General features: G+C 38.0%; 3 protein-coding genes across 14 annotated transcripts in view; 2 read left to right on the forward strand and 1 right to left on the reverse strand.

Moving 5' to 3' along the window:
• Positions 1–7,655, forward strand: part of LOC124408801 (diacylglycerol lipase-alpha) — a 41,213-nt gene extending 33,558 nt beyond the window's left edge. For 4 of the 11 annotated variants that reach the window (XM_046885999.1, XM_046885996.1, XM_046886000.1 and 1 more), the window contains 4 exons: positions 5,318–5,655; positions 5,982–6,323; positions 6,994–7,156; positions 7,254–7,655. In XM_046885999.1, the coding sequence (XP_046741955.1) occupies positions 5,318–5,655; positions 5,982–6,323; positions 6,994–7,156; positions 7,254–7,532 (1,122 nt within the window). In that variant the 3' untranslated portion in view covers positions 7,533–7,655. Of the gene's footprint in view, positions 1–2,302; positions 2,531–2,706; positions 2,861–5,317; positions 5,656–5,981; positions 6,324–6,993; positions 7,157–7,253 lie in introns of those variants that run through there. The other 7 variants (XM_046886001.1, XM_046886002.1, XR_006929470.1 and 4 more) reach the window with 6 other exon arrangements.
• A 47-nt stretch (positions 7,656–7,702) lies between these two features.
• Positions 7,703–14,377, forward strand: LOC124408921. Of its 2 annotated transcripts, none has more exons than XM_046886225.1 (6): positions 7,703–8,973; positions 9,637–9,871; positions 9,956–10,107; positions 10,168–10,482; positions 10,646–10,837; positions 10,915–14,377. In XM_046886225.1, exons 1-6 carry the CDS (start codon positions 8,916–8,918, stop codon positions 12,489–12,491), a joined length of 2,529 nt encoding a protein of 842 aa, XP_046742181.1. In that variant the 5' UTR covers positions 7,703–8,915; the 3' UTR covers positions 12,492–14,377. The 2 variants fall into 2 exon arrangements, with proteins under 2 accessions (XP_046742181.1, XP_046742182.1); XM_046886226.1 differs by having other exon boundaries at positions 10,171–10,482.
• A 290-nt stretch (positions 14,378–14,667) lies between these two features.
• On the reverse strand, positions 14,668–17,655 carry LOC124409076 (vanin-like protein 1). Its single transcript, XM_046886468.1, has 8 exons — positions 17,596–17,655; positions 17,361–17,498; positions 17,110–17,256; positions 16,606–16,791; positions 16,263–16,273; positions 15,942–16,156; positions 15,605–15,709; positions 14,668–15,353 (listed from the first exon to the last, which is right to left on the reverse strand). The coding sequence occupies exons 1-8, from the start codon at positions 17,653–17,655 to the stop codon at positions 14,668–14,670; spliced, it is 1,548 nt and encodes a 515-aa protein (XP_046742424.1).
• Between the last annotated feature and the right edge of the window lie 1,243 nt (positions 17,656–18,898).

Consider the following 18,898-nt stretch of genomic DNA (forward strand, 5'->3'; position numbering starts at 1 on the left):
TCGCATAAGTATTCGAATTACACGTGAGCGCTTTAGGTATACTTGCCACATAATTACCTATACTGTGCACAGTAGAATTACGCAATATGATCCAAGGATTTGTTAGGTGAATTTTATTTTCAATTTGGACTCTGACTCCTACTGTGATTGTTCTATTATAATTATTACTGTAATTGTGTCTTTCTTAAACTCTGATCGTCTTATCTTTATTGCCTTTAATTATTGCTAAAATATACTACTATTGCTTAGCCGGTATTGATGTACAATAGATATTAATAATTAGACAAATTTTTGACCACTCTTACGATAGTCGGTTGAGCTTATTTTACTCTTAACATTATTTTTCAGTACTATTGTTATTGTCATTATTATTTGAATATTTATACTATTATGATTATTATTATTTTACTTCTGGTTCGAATACAATGTTATATAACGTACTAAATTCAGATAGTACCGGTTGCCATATATCTATAGTAATATGCATGACATCAGCTGAAAGTAAAACACTGCATGACGAGTAGATTTTAATATACTGTAATACTGTATACTATGCTTTAAGATTGGATTATAGGCTCAAAATTTTATTTATCACGCAATGTACTCATTATTGGAGAAAACTATGAGTTCTTATGAGTTTCAAAAGTCACAGTATCCAGTTAATTGCATTTTTTCTCAACATATATATGATATACAGATCACAGACTGATATATAACATGTCACATGCATTTGAATTTATACATAACCGTGATATTTATTAAGTTAATACTTGAAGCAAGAAAAAAACAAATTTCGTATTTAATTACAATGTATAATTATAATTTATGTTACTGTACACGTTGTTTTTATTTAACTTATCGATTTAAGAAAAAAGTTATAATACCACTTTTTATTTGGTCAACTGTACTATGTGCTCCTAATATATATATGCTACTTTTGCCAGGTTTTTTTTTTATATTTTGTTTCTCCTAATCCATTGACTGTTTGTTCATCACATATTTTATCGTCTCGGTAGGGAACATTTTCCTTCAAAATTTGTGCAAATAAGGTCAACAAATATGATTAGTAAAATTTGGTCGTTTTGTTCTGAGTTGCTTAATTTAATCAAACGTTTGTCCATAGCGCTGGTATTGTAGAAAATGACTTTATAATTTTTTTTGTTTAACTGTAATACAAAATGTTCTCGATCAATTTTCAGCATGACTATAAGAGAAGACGCGCTTTGTAGCTATATATAACAATAAGCGCTGGCACAGTGTTGTCTAGACTCTACATGACCTCACACGCTTGATCTGTGTACACATCTGGGAAATAAATTGATCGATAATATTGCCCAGGTTATAGTTTAGCAACAAAATGATTGATTTTCAGGTAAGGTTTTTACAAGAAAATATCAGGCTTATCGGATACCACAGAAACGTGCCAGAGGGCGCAAACTTTGAAAATAATTTATCAAATAAGAAACAACGTCTGAAATAAAAGTTTCAGTATTACAGTTACGAGTTTGATATTTATTCTGCTCACTGAGGATACCGTTTTCTCTTTCGGTAGTCGTATATAATACGGTCTATAAAAAAGTAAACGATCAATATCGTCCCATTGAAAAGACTCGTGAGGTCTTTCATGCAATCATTTTATACCTGGACCAAGACCAGCTGTCCGGAACAACTGTGCGAATTTTATCGTGGTTCTAAGGCTTGAAAATTCCGGATTTCCTTTCTTTCAATTTGATCAAGCGAACCGGTTTAGACCACGATGTGTTATAGATTGAAATTTTGCCTGGATGTACGTAGACATATTTCTGCCTAGTGATTTACTGTCCTGCCTTCTTGCTTATACCATGGTTATACGTAATCGCGACATTGACAAGGAGAGGTCCCGCAATAAGACAAACCAATTTACCTAGAAATTTTTTGACGAACTCTTGTGCCAAAACAAAGCGACCCGTGTTTCGGTGCTTTAGTGAATGGGCATTCGTTAGCGAGTAGAAAAAGAAATAATGTCGGAAATATGCTATTGCGTTATTTTCCCAAAGCAATGTCACTATGAAACGGAAATTGCCTATAATTTCGTAGTCCTTGGGTCAATTGACAATGTATATTATACATACCTTGAACAGCCGTATTTACTTAGATATACAGTTTAATTTCTTCCGAGAGTGGGTGAAATTTTTTTTTATTCAAATCCTTCCGTCCCATATAGCGCGACCTCACTTTGTGAGCATGGAAACGCGCTTGTCGATCTTGCTCGGAAAATTACTCAGCCTGTTTATGTCCGTATAACGTACACCATGAACAAAAGGGAAATGTGGCTGAGGGTGTGTGGTGTGGACCAGGTGTCGGCGTGCAGAGATCGGAGCGCCGAGATGATGGCTGCGAGGTCGTCGCCCCGTTTACCCTGCACCCATAACTCCGCGGCCAGCATCCAACTCGAAACACGGCAGCGTCCCGACGCCCGCAACGGAGACCGCGACGCCGGCAAGAGTGTCGCAACCACTGCCACCACACCCTCCCTTCGCCACGATACAAGGTATTAATGAAATATTGGGTGGGCATGCTTCCTTAAGGTCAGTAGGGAGAAGGTTGTCACTAATAAATCTCGATCACCATATCATCATCATCATCATCATCATCATCATCATCCTTTTCCGAATCTTACATATAATATGTGTGTACCTATGTTGTAATGTGTGCCCAACGAATCAGTCTGGCGAGTAATTGGCTATGAAGAAACGACGTCGGCCCGTTTGATACCACGAGAAAAAATTCTTCAGAGTACCTATTTGTCTTCCTAAGATCGGAAGACCATCGTACATTCGATTGGGTCTGCCTTTCCAGCCAGCCTGGAGTCAATCAGTTCGTAATTATTCAAATTTATGAACTTGTATCACCCCGTTTCTACGGGACTTTTTATTCACTCGTCTTTTGTATCTGTAATATCAAAGCTTTCGCAGCTCTCATTCTCCACAGCTAAACTTCGTCACTTTTACCCTTATTCCTGTGCAAATTGTAAATTAAAGCGCAGAACGTTCGAGATAATCTATAGCCTTAAGTACGGTGCTTATAACCGGTTGTATGTAATCTCAAGCTCAATTATCGCATCACTCACGTCACGTATAAAGTTTGTAATTTACTGCAAATTTAATTTCCACAGATTTATCGTACGAAATCATTTAAATTATCATTTTTTAATTCGTCATCAGCGCACCGCAGGCTTGTTGCGTAATCATTCGTTACAGTGCATCGTACACATATAGTTGCTTGGAGATGTTTGGTTTTTCATGGACTTAAATCATGCCGCGATCAGAGCGGTATCTTAATTATTACTTGATAAAAAATTTTCCGGCGTTTTTTACTATCACATCGTAAGCGATATTGTAGTATTCAATTTTTTTTTTCTACTTATCTAAATTTTCCCACTCTGTAGCTAATAAGTTTATTCTGTTTTTACACAGTTTTATATAACAGCAGTGATTCGTCAGCCGCAGACCAGTTCATCTGTTTTTGACAAAAAATATTTTTAGACAGGCAAGGCCTCTCTGCCAAAATTTGCGACAACCTTGTCTCTACGTTATTTTACTGGCGGCTGCAGAATATCGATTCTTATGCAGCTGGTTTTTCCCACTGCACTTTGTCTTGTGATCGTAACCCAAGGTTTCTTAATTAATTGTATACAACATTGTACGCGGAATGAATTATCCTTGAAAACAAATATTTTTAAACGTTCTGTCACGATTTACTCACCGATATTAGTAGATTGTGAGGCATGTAAAATACCAAATTTTATGAATTGCGTCAGACGTGTTTAGGTATCACAGTTTGGAATTGATATTCAGTTACTTGTTGTGCCTTTGCACATAATTATATCAATCATTGTACAATACACGGACAGAAATGTGTACAAGAGTAACATGTTATACCAGAGAAAAAGTAACGAGTAGATATATACGTAAAGTTGTTCGATGTCGATCAGGCATGGGAATGAGCATTATGCCGTAAGAATTGGATGTTTATTGTATTTAGTTTCTCTACCTTTTCGTTTTTTTTTTTTTTTTTTTTTGGTATCACTATCATATCGTTGATATCTTAGTTGCAGTAAGTTCAAATTTATTCTACACGGCTTGTTGGCTTCATCGTTTTACATTACCTGGCACATTTATATTTTCGCTGCATGCAAAAATTCACCTACATATCACTCAGGTCATCGACACTCACTGCAACTAATCAATGCTAATGTTTAATCACGATTGGTATTCCCTTTGATAAATATACTTTAATGTTATAAACGTGTATCTACCGGTATGTTTCAAAAGTGTCATTACTCATCTATATTTAATCGTTCGGTATAATTTATTGACACGAGTTGTGGAAAAATATACGTAACGATCGTTGCAGTCAGGATTGTAAACGTAAACGTACTGCTGATTGGTCATAATTCAAATTGGCATTCTTATTCATGTTTGCAAATTACAAGCAGTGAGTTGCTATTTGAAATAAAAACTTTGCCGGTGGTAAATAATTTTTATCTCGTTTAGCGCTTTAATGGTTATCGTAAATCCTTTCTAAAAAAAATTCAAATGGCCTTCTGTTATCTGGAGAAGTTCCATACAGAGAGCTGCTGACCTTCGTACGGAGAATTAGAGTTCGCAAAATATGGGGAAATTAGTTCGCGATGTTCGAAAAAGATTTAGAGAATCCCGGCTTGAGTTTGAAAAACTTTTTCCTATTGCCAAGTTATAAAACTTTACTCACCCTGTAGAAACATGAAACCCTCTGCTATAACTTCAAAGTCAGCAACGACTTGCAAGAATTTCTCAGATCACACGGGCTTTTTGAATGGAACATATCGATTTGTACCATGTTTGGCATATGCTATAACGTTCCATCCGGTAAGAAGGCGGGTAATAGTTTGAATTTAAATTTTTCATTTTTTACCAAAAGAAATTAAACGATATACCTGAACGATTACAATAATTGGCTTTCAATATACCGAGTAACGTACTCCTGGAGACAGCAAACATTCAAATCCAAGAGAGTCGTATCTGATAAAAAGACTATTATAGTTTAAAATAGAATTTCTCACTTCGTACCAAGTATACCACGAACTAAAGAATGAAAACATTAAACCCGTAAAAATCTGCGCGACGATATTCGAATAACGATCGACACTCTACCCGTCGCTATATATTAAATCCCAACGTGTCCCCCGCGAGGTGCAGATACTCATTAAATTCGTGGAAAAGATCTCGTTGCTCCGGCGCTTTGCGACCCGGTAAAATGGGGCGTCTCCCAAGAAACTCTAATGAAATTATCCCAGGTTATAACGACGCTGGGTCCAGCGAAGCCACAGAGGACCGGAACGTCGGCGCATACGTCTTCGGCGGAGGCCTCAGAGGTCCGGGAGGCCGTCGAGGTCCAGGAGGTCGAGATCGAGCCGGAGATGAGGGCCTTGCTGTCCCCGCCGAGTCCCGCCAAGCTTAAAACATCCGCAGGAACGCCCCCGCACAGATTGTGCCTGGAAACGAGCTTCACGTCCCTCCATAGACCCCCCGAGTTCCCTCAGGACGCGGGGCTGCTGCAGTCCAGGCAAGTCTCGAGAGGACTGCGCTGGGAATACGTCGGTGCTGCTGATAGGAGAACGAACGAGGGAAAATTGTAAGAACCGGAAGCTCCGTTATACCCGAAATCTCGAGGCAGCAGGGATCGAGGCGGTCCCGCATCCCCGTATAAACTACAAACTGCACCCGCACTTACAATTAGGCTAGAATCATCCTTCGTGCACGCAGTTTAACACGCCTTTGGCGAATGATCTTCGCACGCTTGCGTTACACATTTCTTCTTTTTTTCTCTTATTTTTCTGTCGAATCACCATCGTGCGTATAATGAGTCGAGATTTCTTAGCAACCTTCTTACCGTTCGCCCTGCAATCCTGAGTACTCATCTCGCGTAACCTTCGACCGAACTAACACTTGTTTCTACAGATCCCGAAACTTGGGAGAGTGGGACAATATTCGAGCTTTGGCGCCCTTGGCCACGCCGGAAACTTTGTCCGAAGCTTCGAGCGATCCTCCGTCCCCTGTTCCTCCCCCGCGACCGATGAGGCGGACACCTAAGATTCCTGGGAACTTATCCACCGCCGCTGACGACCTCAAGAATAATCTACACTTTGCGATGTTGTCCGCGAAGAATTACTTCCTCAAAGAGGAAACTAACGGCAGTCATAGCAGTGGAAATAGCGAGGCGAGCTACGAGAGCGCCAAAAGTCTTGGCGCCGGACTTCCGCCTCCGGTACCGAGGAGAAGAGACTCGGTCATTGTTAGGAGGTATAATTGCAATTAGACATTGCCGTTATTGTTACTTTTTTTGGTACTTCAATACACTTCTTGGTATTATACTGGTATCGTGACTCGCGGTGTGTAAGTGAAATAAAATTGGAATAGATATGACTTTCTGGGGTGAATTTACATAGCTGCAGGTGTATAGTTTAATTCGCAAAGAATGCAGAAATCAGCGAGAATAATAACTTGACGCGAGAAATAGCGGTTATATGTAGTTTACTTCAAAAACGTTCGATCTGAAAATTATATACCTCTGTACAAAATCATCAAATTGTCGCTAATGTTGATTCGGAGAACACAAGATTCATTCTTTCCTGTTTGAATTGAAATTCTATACGTAACAAACAAGTAATAGGTGAAACATGTTAAATTTTTAACACTAAGAAACGGCGGGTTCTAGTTGATGTAGAATTGGGTAACAATACATTAAAACGTACACGCATACAATGCATTATATAAATAGATATAATTTCTTCGAGTTGGTCGGGAAGTGTTCGGTTAAAACGCACGTGTGGCCTTATCTCAAAAGGCTTGAAACTAGCAACTGTAGAGTTCATTCACGCGACAGAAATCGGTACTTACTATAGGTACTCACGAATGTTGTATCTTAATGTTGCAACGGAGCAAAAAAAAAAAAATATTTCTCTTTTGCCAGAGAACATAGAATTTGTACTGCAGCCTGCTGCAGGGACGATATTTCTGAAAATTCGTCCTCGCCATCCTCGAGAATATCTCACACTTCGCACAGGGTCCAAGACGACTTCACCAAGGAAGAACACGACACAAACGGATCGAGTTTGGACTTCTACGAAGCACAGGTAAGATTCCAAATATCGTACATCGTAATATCAAATTACAGAACGTTGAACTTCTCAGTTCTTGGCTGTAACTAGTTTCTACGTGTGATAATTATAGGATTCGATCGGCCAACGGGAAAGCAGCAACGAAGTCTTTCTGAGTGTCCGAAGTTCCCCGGAGTGCAAGGGTCTGATGACGCCGGCGATCGACCTGGGGGTCGAATGGAAACGGAAACTTGATCCTCCCAAACTCGGCGGAGACGCCTCTCTGCCCCTTCTTCACGGGCTGTCGCCAACGCCTCCACACGCGCAGCACAATTCGCCTTTCTTCAACGCGAAACGAAAGAAGTACGTTTATCCGATCACGATGGTCGGCAGGGGTGAAAGTAGTGTATAGTGTATCGCCGTTAGGAAATGGGACCATTTGTAATTTAGTATAGTCAGGGCTATTCAATAGACGGTGAAATTGAATATGACAGTTATGAAATAAAGAAGGATAAAAATGAAAGAATAATGATGACGCTAACATATAATATATAATATAATGATAAAGTATAACAGATTATATATAATAATACAAAGTGTGAAAGTTTGAGTGACAAATATTTTATAGAAACGACAACAAATTTTTTTTTTAAATAACAAATTCATGGTGCCCATTCGTTTGATTACAATGATCGAACGGAACAGTGCTTCCGGATCTCGTAGGTTGTTTACTTTTTTGTAAACATGTGTAATACATTGATGTAGTGAAATCATAGATTATGGTTGTGATGGCATTTATTCGATTTAAAACTCAATTGTGTGGTAAATTATTTTTTGTCACTTGGTTAAAGTAGTATCAAATTTAAAAAAAAAACGTTTTAGTGATTGGTTTTGTTTATTAACGCTAAATTACTAAACGTTTAAATCTGTTAAGAATAAAATGAAAAAAATTAAAAGAAATATGCTTACTTGACATTACAATGTGATGAAAATGTCATAATTCAAATGGTATGCGAGAGACGAATGATATGAGTATAATACTCAAGTAGAGATAAAATGTACCTAATTATATTAAATAATTAATACATAAACTTAAAAGCCATTGTACCTATATAAAGAAAGAGAGGGAGAGAGGTTGAGGAAGACAAGAAAAAAAAAATAAACAAAACAAACCTATACCACGTAGTAACAAATTTATACGTTTTAGTTGAAGAAAAAAACCTCTCAAAAGCGTCATAAGATATTACAAATAATAAATGAGATTAGTTTAGAAATAAATAGAGTGCTGTTACGTGTTATCATAAGTATTGAGAGAAGAATAAATTTGTATGAAATGAAAACGTGAAACGAATCGTCAGGATTCTGGCTTCACTGTCAGACAATTTGGAAATGAAAATCGAATAATACGCTGTTTCCCTCTCTAACCGAGGAGCATTCTGGGAGTTTATTCACGACTAACTCCTGCTGCCGTCGCGTTCAGAAAACGAACGTTAAACCTAACCTCAAATCGATATACTTGAATCTAGCGGTTAGAATTATATTACAGTGTCATATCGGCGTTGAATTTTATTAGAAAGAGACTCGTTTGACGAATTTTTGTAACCAAAATTGATTGGTTTATGAAAATCAACAATTCAGTTTCGTCCAGCATCATTTAAACGTTCGTTCGACACTTCAAAACATTTGACAGCCTTTCGACAAACAGTGTCCCAACAATTGTGCATTGTTGTTTTTTCCATAAAAATGAACTCACTGCTCTTGTAATTGCGCAATGCTGATGTTATGATGCACCAGAATGCAGTATTTCACTGCATTCGTACTGATCCTTTTGTGGACGGTGAAAAAGCTACAATGTGAGTAAAATTTCATTTCAAATTAACGCGAAATAAGTCCCTGACGTTTTAAGGTTAACTAAATAAAACTTTATCCCGTGATAATAATATTCTCGCTCCTGAAACATGTTTCATTTTACTGAATTCTTTTATTTCTTAACTATGCAGTTCATCTAGCATCATTACAATAACAAAATGTGAAAACACTTCTAGGTCTTCGCTCTTTTCAACCTATGCAACTTTATTCATGTTAGAATGAATTACAAGCTTGCGTCGCCTGGGATTATGTTTCTGTAAACAACACTTGTTGGACTTACGGTCTTCATTCTCTGATCTGGGTCATGAGCAGTGCTAATTTATACCGTAATACGATATACCTCAGATAATTGTTTATAACGGACCAGATGGCACAGGCTTCCTCGCCCTTTCCAATTTTATTCATTTTCTTGAGAACATTGGATTTTCACACTCTTTCGACTATAGTACATTTTCTTTTGAACCATGCTTTATCAACAAATCTTATGGAGACTGAAAAATGTCTGCAAAGTGTGAAGTGCTCCACTTTTTAGCTTGGATTATTTTGGAACATTCTCAACCTTGAAAAAGTTTTAATCGGATGTCAAACTTACAAAATTCGTAAAAAATGTATTATTTAAGAAAATATGTTCTTTATTTAATCATTAGGTTCAGACCGGATGAACAATACCGCAGGACACATAGTGAAGCTGGTTGTATCGCCGAAACCGATCGAAGATGTGGGAATCAGGCCGATTATTCTTAAGAAAGAATCTGAATCTTTAAATTTGACGTGTCGAATTGTTTATCAAAAAACGGAGAGGAATGACATTCCATTACCATATGAAGATCCACTGCCAACTTACATCGTTGACTGGAAAGCTTTGAATTCCAATGATAATCGGTCAGTGAATGTTCCTGATAATATTTATCAGTTAACAACTCTCTTGCAATTTTCTCATTTTTATACAATTCAAACTGCAATTAGGTTCAAACGTGGCCAGAATGAGAACAGCGCTTGGCTCTGGTTTGAGAGCCTCGCGGAAGCAGATGCTGGAGATTACAGCTGTCATGCCATTTCGTTGAACGCGTCAAGACAGCCTAAGGTGTCTGCGGAGATCCATTTGTCAGTAAAAAACCGTAAGTGTGGCTTTGATTTCAGACAAATGTAGAAAATTTATCGTCCGGATGTTTTTCCAGAGGTCGGAACATGTGGTACAAACTGGTTCAGGTGCTACTCGTCCCTTTGTATCAGTCGGCGATATCTGTGCGACGGCATGGCCGACTGCGAGGATGGAGAGGACGAATCAGCCGTCGCTGGCTGCGGTCCGAAACCATGTTTTGGAAAGATATTCTGTGGGAAACGTTGTATGCCACCTGCTTGGTGTTGTGATCTTGGTAACTGTAACGCAAGCTTGCCAATCGTTCGTCCGGATCCACCTGGAATTATTTCTACCGACCAGCAGCGGTTCAATGATATGGGATTTCTGCAAACTACCATCTACACTGTCATTGGTGAGGTCAACTTCTTTCTGTACTCTGTGCTGTTCTGAATGTAATTTTATGGTGCCTGTTTTGGTCTGAAATTTGATTTTAAAAGTGATTATAGTTTTTATCGACATTTGTCATCTGATATCATATGATTGTTACTTGCGTTGAATTAATATTTACATTTCAGGTTGCGCAATGGCATTCATGTTTATTGTTACAATACTAGTTATAATGATATGTAGAGTTCATATGAAACGTGCTATGAATTCGAGATGTCCGCAACAAGTGAGAAATCCAGGGTCGCGACCACGTCATAGCGTCCCATTGTATGACCTTGATGTGTACTTAAATAGAACCGCGGATATTAACAACCAAGGAGGTAAGAAAAATTCAACTTTAGAAAATATCTGCATTTATTGCCTAATAAATCCTACCAAATGTTATATGTTTGTCTAGGGGTCACAGTAACTTATAACATCAACAATGGAGTCCAATTTGTTGGAAGGCCTGTAGAGCCACCACCGTATTCTGAAATTGCACCCGTTCCCCCAAGGGAAGGCCCTCCACCTCCGTACGTATCCCGCGAAAATCTGCTTGACGCTCCGATCGTGTCAAACTTGAATTCCAATGAAGTCCAGCGGGCAAATAGTCATAGTTTAACTACGGAATTTATTAACAACGAAGGTACGGGGTCTCGGATTGCTTGTAATTATCCGAACAATCTTAACTCGACAAGTGTTCATTGTTTTTCGAGTGGTCAGATACCAGGGCCTCAAACTACACCAGGTTTCAATCGTTTTAACATGAGTTTAATTTGTGATAACACGTCGAATACGACATTGAATACTTCCACTAGTACAGCTCTTAATACTAGCAGCAATTCGGACTCTAGTAGTAATGATTCTGTCGGGAATTTTGCTATCTGCAGAAACATAACGTCGCATTCGCAAAATTTCGAGCCGGAGTATACAGAAACAGATTCGCTCTTGATAGAAAATCGTCGCGACGTTCAAGCTCAGTGTACAGATCGAATTGTGCGAAGCTCTGATTACCCTGGTACAATTTTGAATGGTCAAATCACTAACGGTATTCAAGATACGGTTTCAGTTTTGAAGAACACCACAAGCGTAGAGGTTCCTGCCTTGTTATCTGATAGTCACAGTGGTCTAAATCCTAAAGGAACACTAAACAATATCGGTAATAACTTTGATTCGAAAATGAGTACAAATTTTCCAGTCAACAAGCGGTACGAATCACAAATATCGAAAAACTTGGAACCAGAATCTTCTTTCTTAGACTCGGAATTGAAAATCTCATGCTCAGGTGAAACTAGGGTAAGTAAGAATGATAATTCGGTTCAGAAGTCAATTCCAGTTGGGATAAATTCGTTGACCAATCAAGACATGGATTCTACCTTGCAGAGGCTTAGCTCCAAAACAGTTTTGGACCTGAGCTTACTAGGTGAGTCGTCGAAAAATAATTTGTCAAGAAATAATAGCGAAACTGCGAGATCCTTGCCATTTCATTTAAATTTCAACAACCCGGTGCACGGTTTCGTAGAATCCGACAGAGACTTAAGTGGATATAACTCGAGTCTAGTAATTGGAAATGGAGATTCAATCAAAACACATCGTGTATTAGAAATGAATAAACTTTCTGCAAATGACTCTGTGAAATCCTCCAGAATGTGCAAAACTATGAAAGATTTAAGCGATCATATAACAAACGTGTCTTTAAGTCGTGAAAACCTCGCGTCATGCACAGAGGACTCACCGACTAATGATGATAAAAGTATGGAACGTTTTCCTGGATATTTGAATATAAAAGATGACCAAATGCTGAGGGTGCCTTTAGTAGCTGTTGAAGATAGCTCGGTGAATTACAATAATTTAACTGCAAGCCTGACCACAAGTGATATACCGGAAGATGGCAAACAGACTATTCAATCTGAAGGCAGTATGCCGATAAGAGAAACTGAACCGTTGGTAATGCCTTTGCGTGAGTCATTTATTGGCGTTCGAAAAGAAGAATGAAAATATTTTTAATAACAACTATACGAAAACGATTTTACAAATCCTCGTTGAGGTGGAATTCAAGGAAGTGTTCTTATATCGACGACGTGGCAGTGACCAGTATTTTTCCGTTTTGTCAAATTCATTTCTACTGTTGAACGTAAAAATAAGATTGCGGCAGCTAATCAAAATTGATGTAGAAAACAGACAGATGGACAAGCTTAAACACAAGCAGATTTTCATCCACTAGAAGATTGGGTTGATAATCTACTCCACTTGGCAGTGCATAGACATACATATTGCACTTATAATCAGAAAAGCTCTAATTCCTCGTCTCACTATTGCAAGCGTATTAGTGCAGCAGTGACAGTAGTTAGCCCAACTTTAGGGAGAAACAAAAAATTAACTCAATTAAAAAAAAAACGAAGTCAGTCTTCCCAATTGAAGTTTCTCTGATCCTAAAATATTATCAATTATTTATTTCCTTAATTTTTTCCCCCCACGTTTTATGCGTGTATTTTTATTAAGTATTAGAGGCTCATTTCATATAAAATTGTGCAGTCGTTCTTCGCCTATATTTCCGAAGCGGCTAATTTTTTTCTTATCTTCCCCTAGTAATAAGTAACGTGTCTACCAAATATTAAATCTGTCAGAAAATAACTTTTCGGAGATTTCAATTTTAAACTTTTGTCTACAATAAGGGTGAGTTAACTGCAAAGTTGCTCATTTCATACGGAATTTTGGAATCGTATTCTTCAGGCAATTTCACACAAGAAATTTTACTTTTGAAATAAACCTTTGAAAATTAATGTGTGTCAACAAATTCATACAGCATGAAACGGCTGCACCGTTTGATATAGGATGACCGTATATACATGATTATTCAACTCCACTAATAATAGGTCATGAATTTTATTGAATTTCTCATGTTTAACAGTTTTTTCACGAATTTTCGAGTAAACATAGTAATTATATAACCGTAACTTAGTTACACGAAATGAAATTCACTCAAATACCTAGGACATAGAAAAAAAAGTTACGATATCTTGCAATAACCATTGTAATGCCTCTATTAAAGCTAATAGACTTTAAATCTAATATTAGATAGTGTCAATCTGTATTTACACTATAGACATACGTATTGTTAATCAATTGACTTAGTAATAATTATTAAAGTACAGTAGACAATAAGGGATAAAACGCAAGCATTATGCAGAATGCAGATTGTAGATATATTCAAAAGCCGTGTGTAAATATTTTATGCATTGTGTTCAAGAAAAGACTAGCGAATATTTTCGATTGCATCGACATCGGCAGTTATTCATATCAATTTTATAAAAGAAGACGGATGAAATGAAATAAAAAAGGAAAGAGAGTAAGGAAATCGGATATGAAAGGAATTGTGTATAATGCAATACATATCGAGTGAATGATGTTGAAACATAACATCGTACTGCATTGTGATTATTTACATACGTATATAATTATATATGTATGTATGTACAAAGGTTTAGTTGTACATTTTTTTAGGATTCTGCTTAGAGTTGTTTTTGCGTTTCGTTTTTATCGCGCACAAGCTTTCAGAGGCTCAACTACAGTATACTACATGAATAAGTGCGTTTCGAATTGACACACATCGATAATATACGTAAATTTACGGGTCGGAAAACCCCCCTGGAAAATCCTAAAAAATGTTATGCGTCAGTGAAAACTGCGAGCGTCAAACCTCCTGTTAAATTTAAAAATTGTTGAATCGATTGATCTTGGGTTACAACGCCTACTGTAAACTTAAGAATTGAATATTCTAATAGTATCTATACAAAATTTTTCCCGCCATTTCCCATAATAATATTGTTTACTATTATACCATGATGTTGAAAATATATTGCCATTTTCAATTACTGTTACATTCCTATTCACATATTCATTTCACCTACTCGCAAACTTCGTCATTTTTCCAGATCACCACGCAGGCATATAGGCCTGGATGGCATTGTGTAAAAGCAGATACATCGCTGCCAAAAATTACTAATGAGTATGGTTGAAAAAGTTTCATCTGGTTTAACAGTGTATGTAATTTTCAATCCGTAATGGTTGCGAGAAATTTTTTTTATCGCTACCTGAATGTGTTGAACTGCAATAAAAATTTTGAAACGCGCCAGGAAAGAGTGAATAATACATATACAATATATACATGCTAATAAGTAACATGGATTGCACCGATGCGTTCATCTCGCTCAAAGTTTCTGCCCCAGACTCCGAAAGTCACTACGTTTTCTGACGGTGTCTCTAGAGATATCTTCGTGTGAACATGGCGCCCCGACGTGTGTTGATCAAATGTCCAATTCTCGAGTGGGAACAAATCCGTTAGCACAGTACTTGGTATCATTGTGGTATTGTTGTTGTCGATGTGCGTCGACTCGACCTCAATGAAAGTGAAGATCCCCGACGAATTCCGAATGGCCCCACATGATTCGATCGTTTCATTGGCGCACTGATGGATCGCGCAATTCCTGTTGCCGCATCTTACTGTCTTACCATCCAGACGAGTGCCGTCGAAAGCGATCAATCGATATATCGTTGGTGGATTCAGGTTCGTAAGATTCACTTTGAATTCACATTCAATTCCTTCGTGGTGCAATGTCTGCGTCGTATATCCATTCTCTACGATCATTTTCATCGTAGCATTGGCCAACGTTTCGTACTTCATGATTAAACGTTCAGATTCTTTCCTACGACGAAACCCGTTGCGAATTTTGTATCCTTGATCACTCTGTCGGGACGCATTTGCCACGGTATTTTGCGACTTCTTCGGTACGTCCGCTATCACCAGTTCCTCGTGATCATCGAATGCCATTAATGCACTAGCGATGCCTTGACGCCCTGAAATACCGGTGTCGAAGCAATTAGTGGAGCGGTTGCATACATAAATTTGTAAATATATTTTATAACTCCTTGACATAATTTGTTCTAGAATTTCAGTTCTCGAACAGAGCTAGCGCACGTTTCGTTTCTTTAAATTGACTTAATTTGGAAGCCAATATTTAGCTTTTATTCTCAGCTCGATTGATATTCTTTTGATGTCTCTATGTGATATTAATCAATTTTTGAATACTCCTTAGCCGTGCAACTACCTAAGTAAATGCCACTCCCGGTAAGCCCTCCACGGACAGCGTTGTATCCAGCAGCCAGCATGTTTACATCCTCCGCATAAGAAAAGCCAGCTTGTACCTGCAGCGCTGTGAGGTGAGCAAAAGTCAAGATCTATTGTACAAACAGCAAACAAGAATCATTTTCAGATAGTTTTCGTTGTCTTATTATAGCGAAGAATTTCTGAGGTGGAGGGATTGAACGCCTTGGAAATAACATTTTCCGGGCAAACACTGAACGAAAGTGTTCGTACCCGGTGTCTGAACTACTTGACTGAAATTTGAATATTTTTTAAAACTTTGTTGGGAAAGAAAAACTAACAATTTTTGAACGGCATTCCGGTAAACCATCCTGAGGTGAAAACAAAGTCCGTGACATTGAGCTTCCTTCTAACATCCAACCAGGGCCTTTGGAACATGATATCGTAGCAGATAATGTGACCAAAAGTCACGCCGAAGTCCGTCGTGAAGGTTTCGTTTTGGGGTGTCTTTACGTTTATGTTTCCATTTTCGTGAATTAGATGGTTCTTCCGGGCCCTAGCACACAGAAAAATTTTTTACCTGTTAATATGACTGTAGGTGAAAGGCAGTTTCTATCATGATAGGTTAGAGGTGTAAGGTCTCATTTTGCCGGCACTCCTACCGGACAATTTTCTGAAACGCGTGGTAAAAAAATGTGCATTGTTTTCTCCGTATTAAAGTTCTAATCGCACCATACTTTTAACCCTTCATCCCCAATTTTATTTCGTGATACATCGTTCCCACTGTTGACACTCTGTAGTGCCCGGATGTGCCCGAAAAAAATTTCAAAAAATTCTTGAATACAGACAAGAATATGTTTTCTATATTCGAATAGGTTTTGGATAGAAATATTTTGCTGATTCTTCGAAAAAAAATCTTAAAGCTAGCTATAATGCGAGCTTTGCAATATCCGCTTAGCACGAAAGTGTACACAGTGGGGATAGAAGGTTAAAAAGTATCATCACGACGGTAAAAATTAGCAGCTTGGACCTTGAGATTATTCTTCCTTCTCTGTCGAATACAACGTTGCTGATATACAACAAATATCCGTCAGGTGGACATCCGGCGGTTGAACAAACCTCCTGTTCAATCACGTTGATCACTACGTAGATTCTCTTTCTCTTAGCTGCGCAAGAGATACTTCTGATTGACTGGAACATTTATTAAGGTGACTTTCCCTTTCACGGTGGGTTCATGTATGCGTATAACATGACAGATGTGAAAACAATCATGTCCATAGCTGGCTCGATTTGATCTTGTCTGGACGGTCTCTGATTTGACTGGACGGTCCTGACTGAGAGGGTATCGTTTCGACAAGCCCGTCTCTCATACATTTAACTGTCAATTTCGTACGTTTTTATTTAATTCAATTTAATTTTGATTATTTGTTTCCACTTGTGGAGACAAACCTTTCGGAGTGGTTCGGGAGAAACGAACTTGAAACGGTCCTCTCCCTCCAGCTGACTTACCTCAATCACAGCAATGCTGAAATTAGTGCAAGGCTTGTAATATTGAGAAGGATCAGGGAGCACAGTCGTCCACGGGAGTAAATATCTCCTCGATGGAAATGCCAGCGATGTCAGTGGCAATTCAGGGAAGACCAAGATATCCACATTCTGTAAAAGTTATATGAAGCAAGCTTGCCAACGAGTCGGTCATGTTGCGTAGGAGCTGCAATCCATACTCCCTCATGTTAATTGATAGTCTTATCACTACCTACCTTTTCAGCGGCTTGATCTATGAAGTTCAGAATTTTAATTTCATTCGCTTTCATTACTTGCACTGGCTTGAATATGTCCTCAACTGATTTCATTTCTACAACGGCGGCTCTGTATGTCGAATCGCTGGATAAAGACTTCTAGAAAAAGTAACAGGAAAGCATGCACTTTGATTTTGATCTGATTGGAGTAAATACAAGTTACGTCATCAAACTACAAAGGGCAATCCAATCATACCTGCAACGCATGGTGAGCAGCTAGTAGTAGTAGAGCCAACGCGTAACTAAAAGTGGCCATTGTTTTCATTAATCAACTCGTGAAGATATGACCTCTCGAATGTCCCCAATTTCGTCGAAAAGTCGAAGAGCTGAACGTGCATGTAGCAAATATGTCATGTGCATACGTTGTACGAATAATATGTACGGAAAAAATACCGTCGAATTCACTAAAACTCTGTCAAAACGAGAGACCAGCACAGTTTTTTGGTAAACTTACTGCAGAAATACTACGAGTTAGATACTAGATCGCCACTTCAGATACTATGGAGAAAAGGTGTAGTTACAAAAATTACTGTGTTGGGAGAGATTTTTCTTCCTATAGAGATTTTTCCGTATAAAAGACCCGTTGTACACCTCGAAAACGCGAAGATGCAAAACTCCTATACCGCTCGAGCGCTCAGAGTGAAATTTGGACAGTTGATGCCTTATTTTGGCAAAAAGTGGAGCGTCTTTTTACTTTTTCAAAATTGTGAAAAAAAATTGACAGATCATCGGCATCATACCGGATAGTTCGATCAGTTCAGTGTAACTGTGAAAATTTGGCCAATTTCTGTGGATGGTAACTAATGTGTAAATTTTTTTTCAAAATTTTGAAAAAGTAAAAAGACGCTCCACTTTTTGCCAAAATAAGGCATCAACTGTCCAAATTTCACTCTGATCGCTTGAGCGGTGTAAAAGTTTTGCATCCCCGCGTTTTCGAGGTGTACAACGGATCTCTATATGCACTCGATTCAATCCATATTTGTCACGCGCGTAGGCCATGACTAGTACTCTAATCCGATATCGAAATATTCATTCTCCTTGAAATACTATCTACGTCACGAAATTATCGAAGAGCGCGGAAGGGTAGCGGGTAATCGCACTGTTATATCACCGTAAGGTCACCGGACCGAAGCTCGGTGCTCACAACTTTTTCTTTTTTTTTTTATCTTTATCACTTGCATCATTCTAAAAACAGATGTATCACGAGTGTGCCAATTATTAATTTTTCTTTTATATGTAGAATAATGATGATCAAGTGTGAATAAAATATTAAAAATTATTGACATTGTACAAGAATAAAGTATTATTCCAACGTACATATATAGTAAATATTGTATATTTTTGTAGGAAGTTCGATTTTTCACAGGAGACGTGATAAAAATACTAATTATTTTTTCGATAATAATTGTTTAATAAAAATTAATAATTGGCACAATCGTGATAAATCTGTTTTTAGAATAACGTAAAGGATAAAAAAAAAGTTGCGAGCATCGAGATTC

The sequence above is a fragment of the Diprion similis genome, chromosome 8 (genome assembly GCF_021155765.1).
Source record: "Diprion similis isolate iyDipSimi1 chromosome 8, iyDipSimi1.1, whole genome shotgun sequence".
Taxonomy (NCBI): Eukaryota; Metazoa; Arthropoda; class Insecta; order Hymenoptera; family Diprionidae; genus Diprion; species Diprion similis.

Coding starts and splice junctions, on each gene's coding strand:
- LOC124408921 (XM_046886225.1), top strand. CDS start 8,916: ATGCAGTATTTCACTGCATTCGTACTGATCCTTTTGTGGACGGTGAAA. Junction 9,872..9,955: donor TTGAATTCCAATGATAATCG/GTCAGTGAATGT, acceptor AACTGCAATTAG/GTTCAAACGTGGCCAGAATG. Junction 10,108..10,167: donor CCATTTGTCAGTAAAAAACC/GTAAGTGTGGCT, acceptor ATGTTTTTCCAG/AGGTCGGAACATGTGGTACA.
- LOC124409076 (XM_046886468.1), bottom strand. CDS start 17,655: ATGGCCACTTTTAGTTACGCGTTGGCTCTACTACTACTAGCTGCTCAC. Junction 17,257..17,360: donor TAGATCAAGCCGCTGAAAAG/GTAGGTAGTGAT, acceptor TAACTTTTACAG/AATGTGGATATCTTGGTCTT. Junction 15,354..15,604: donor CGGGAGTGGCATTTACTTAG/GTAGTTGCACGG, acceptor CCGGTATTTCAG/GGCGTCAAGGCATCGCTAGT.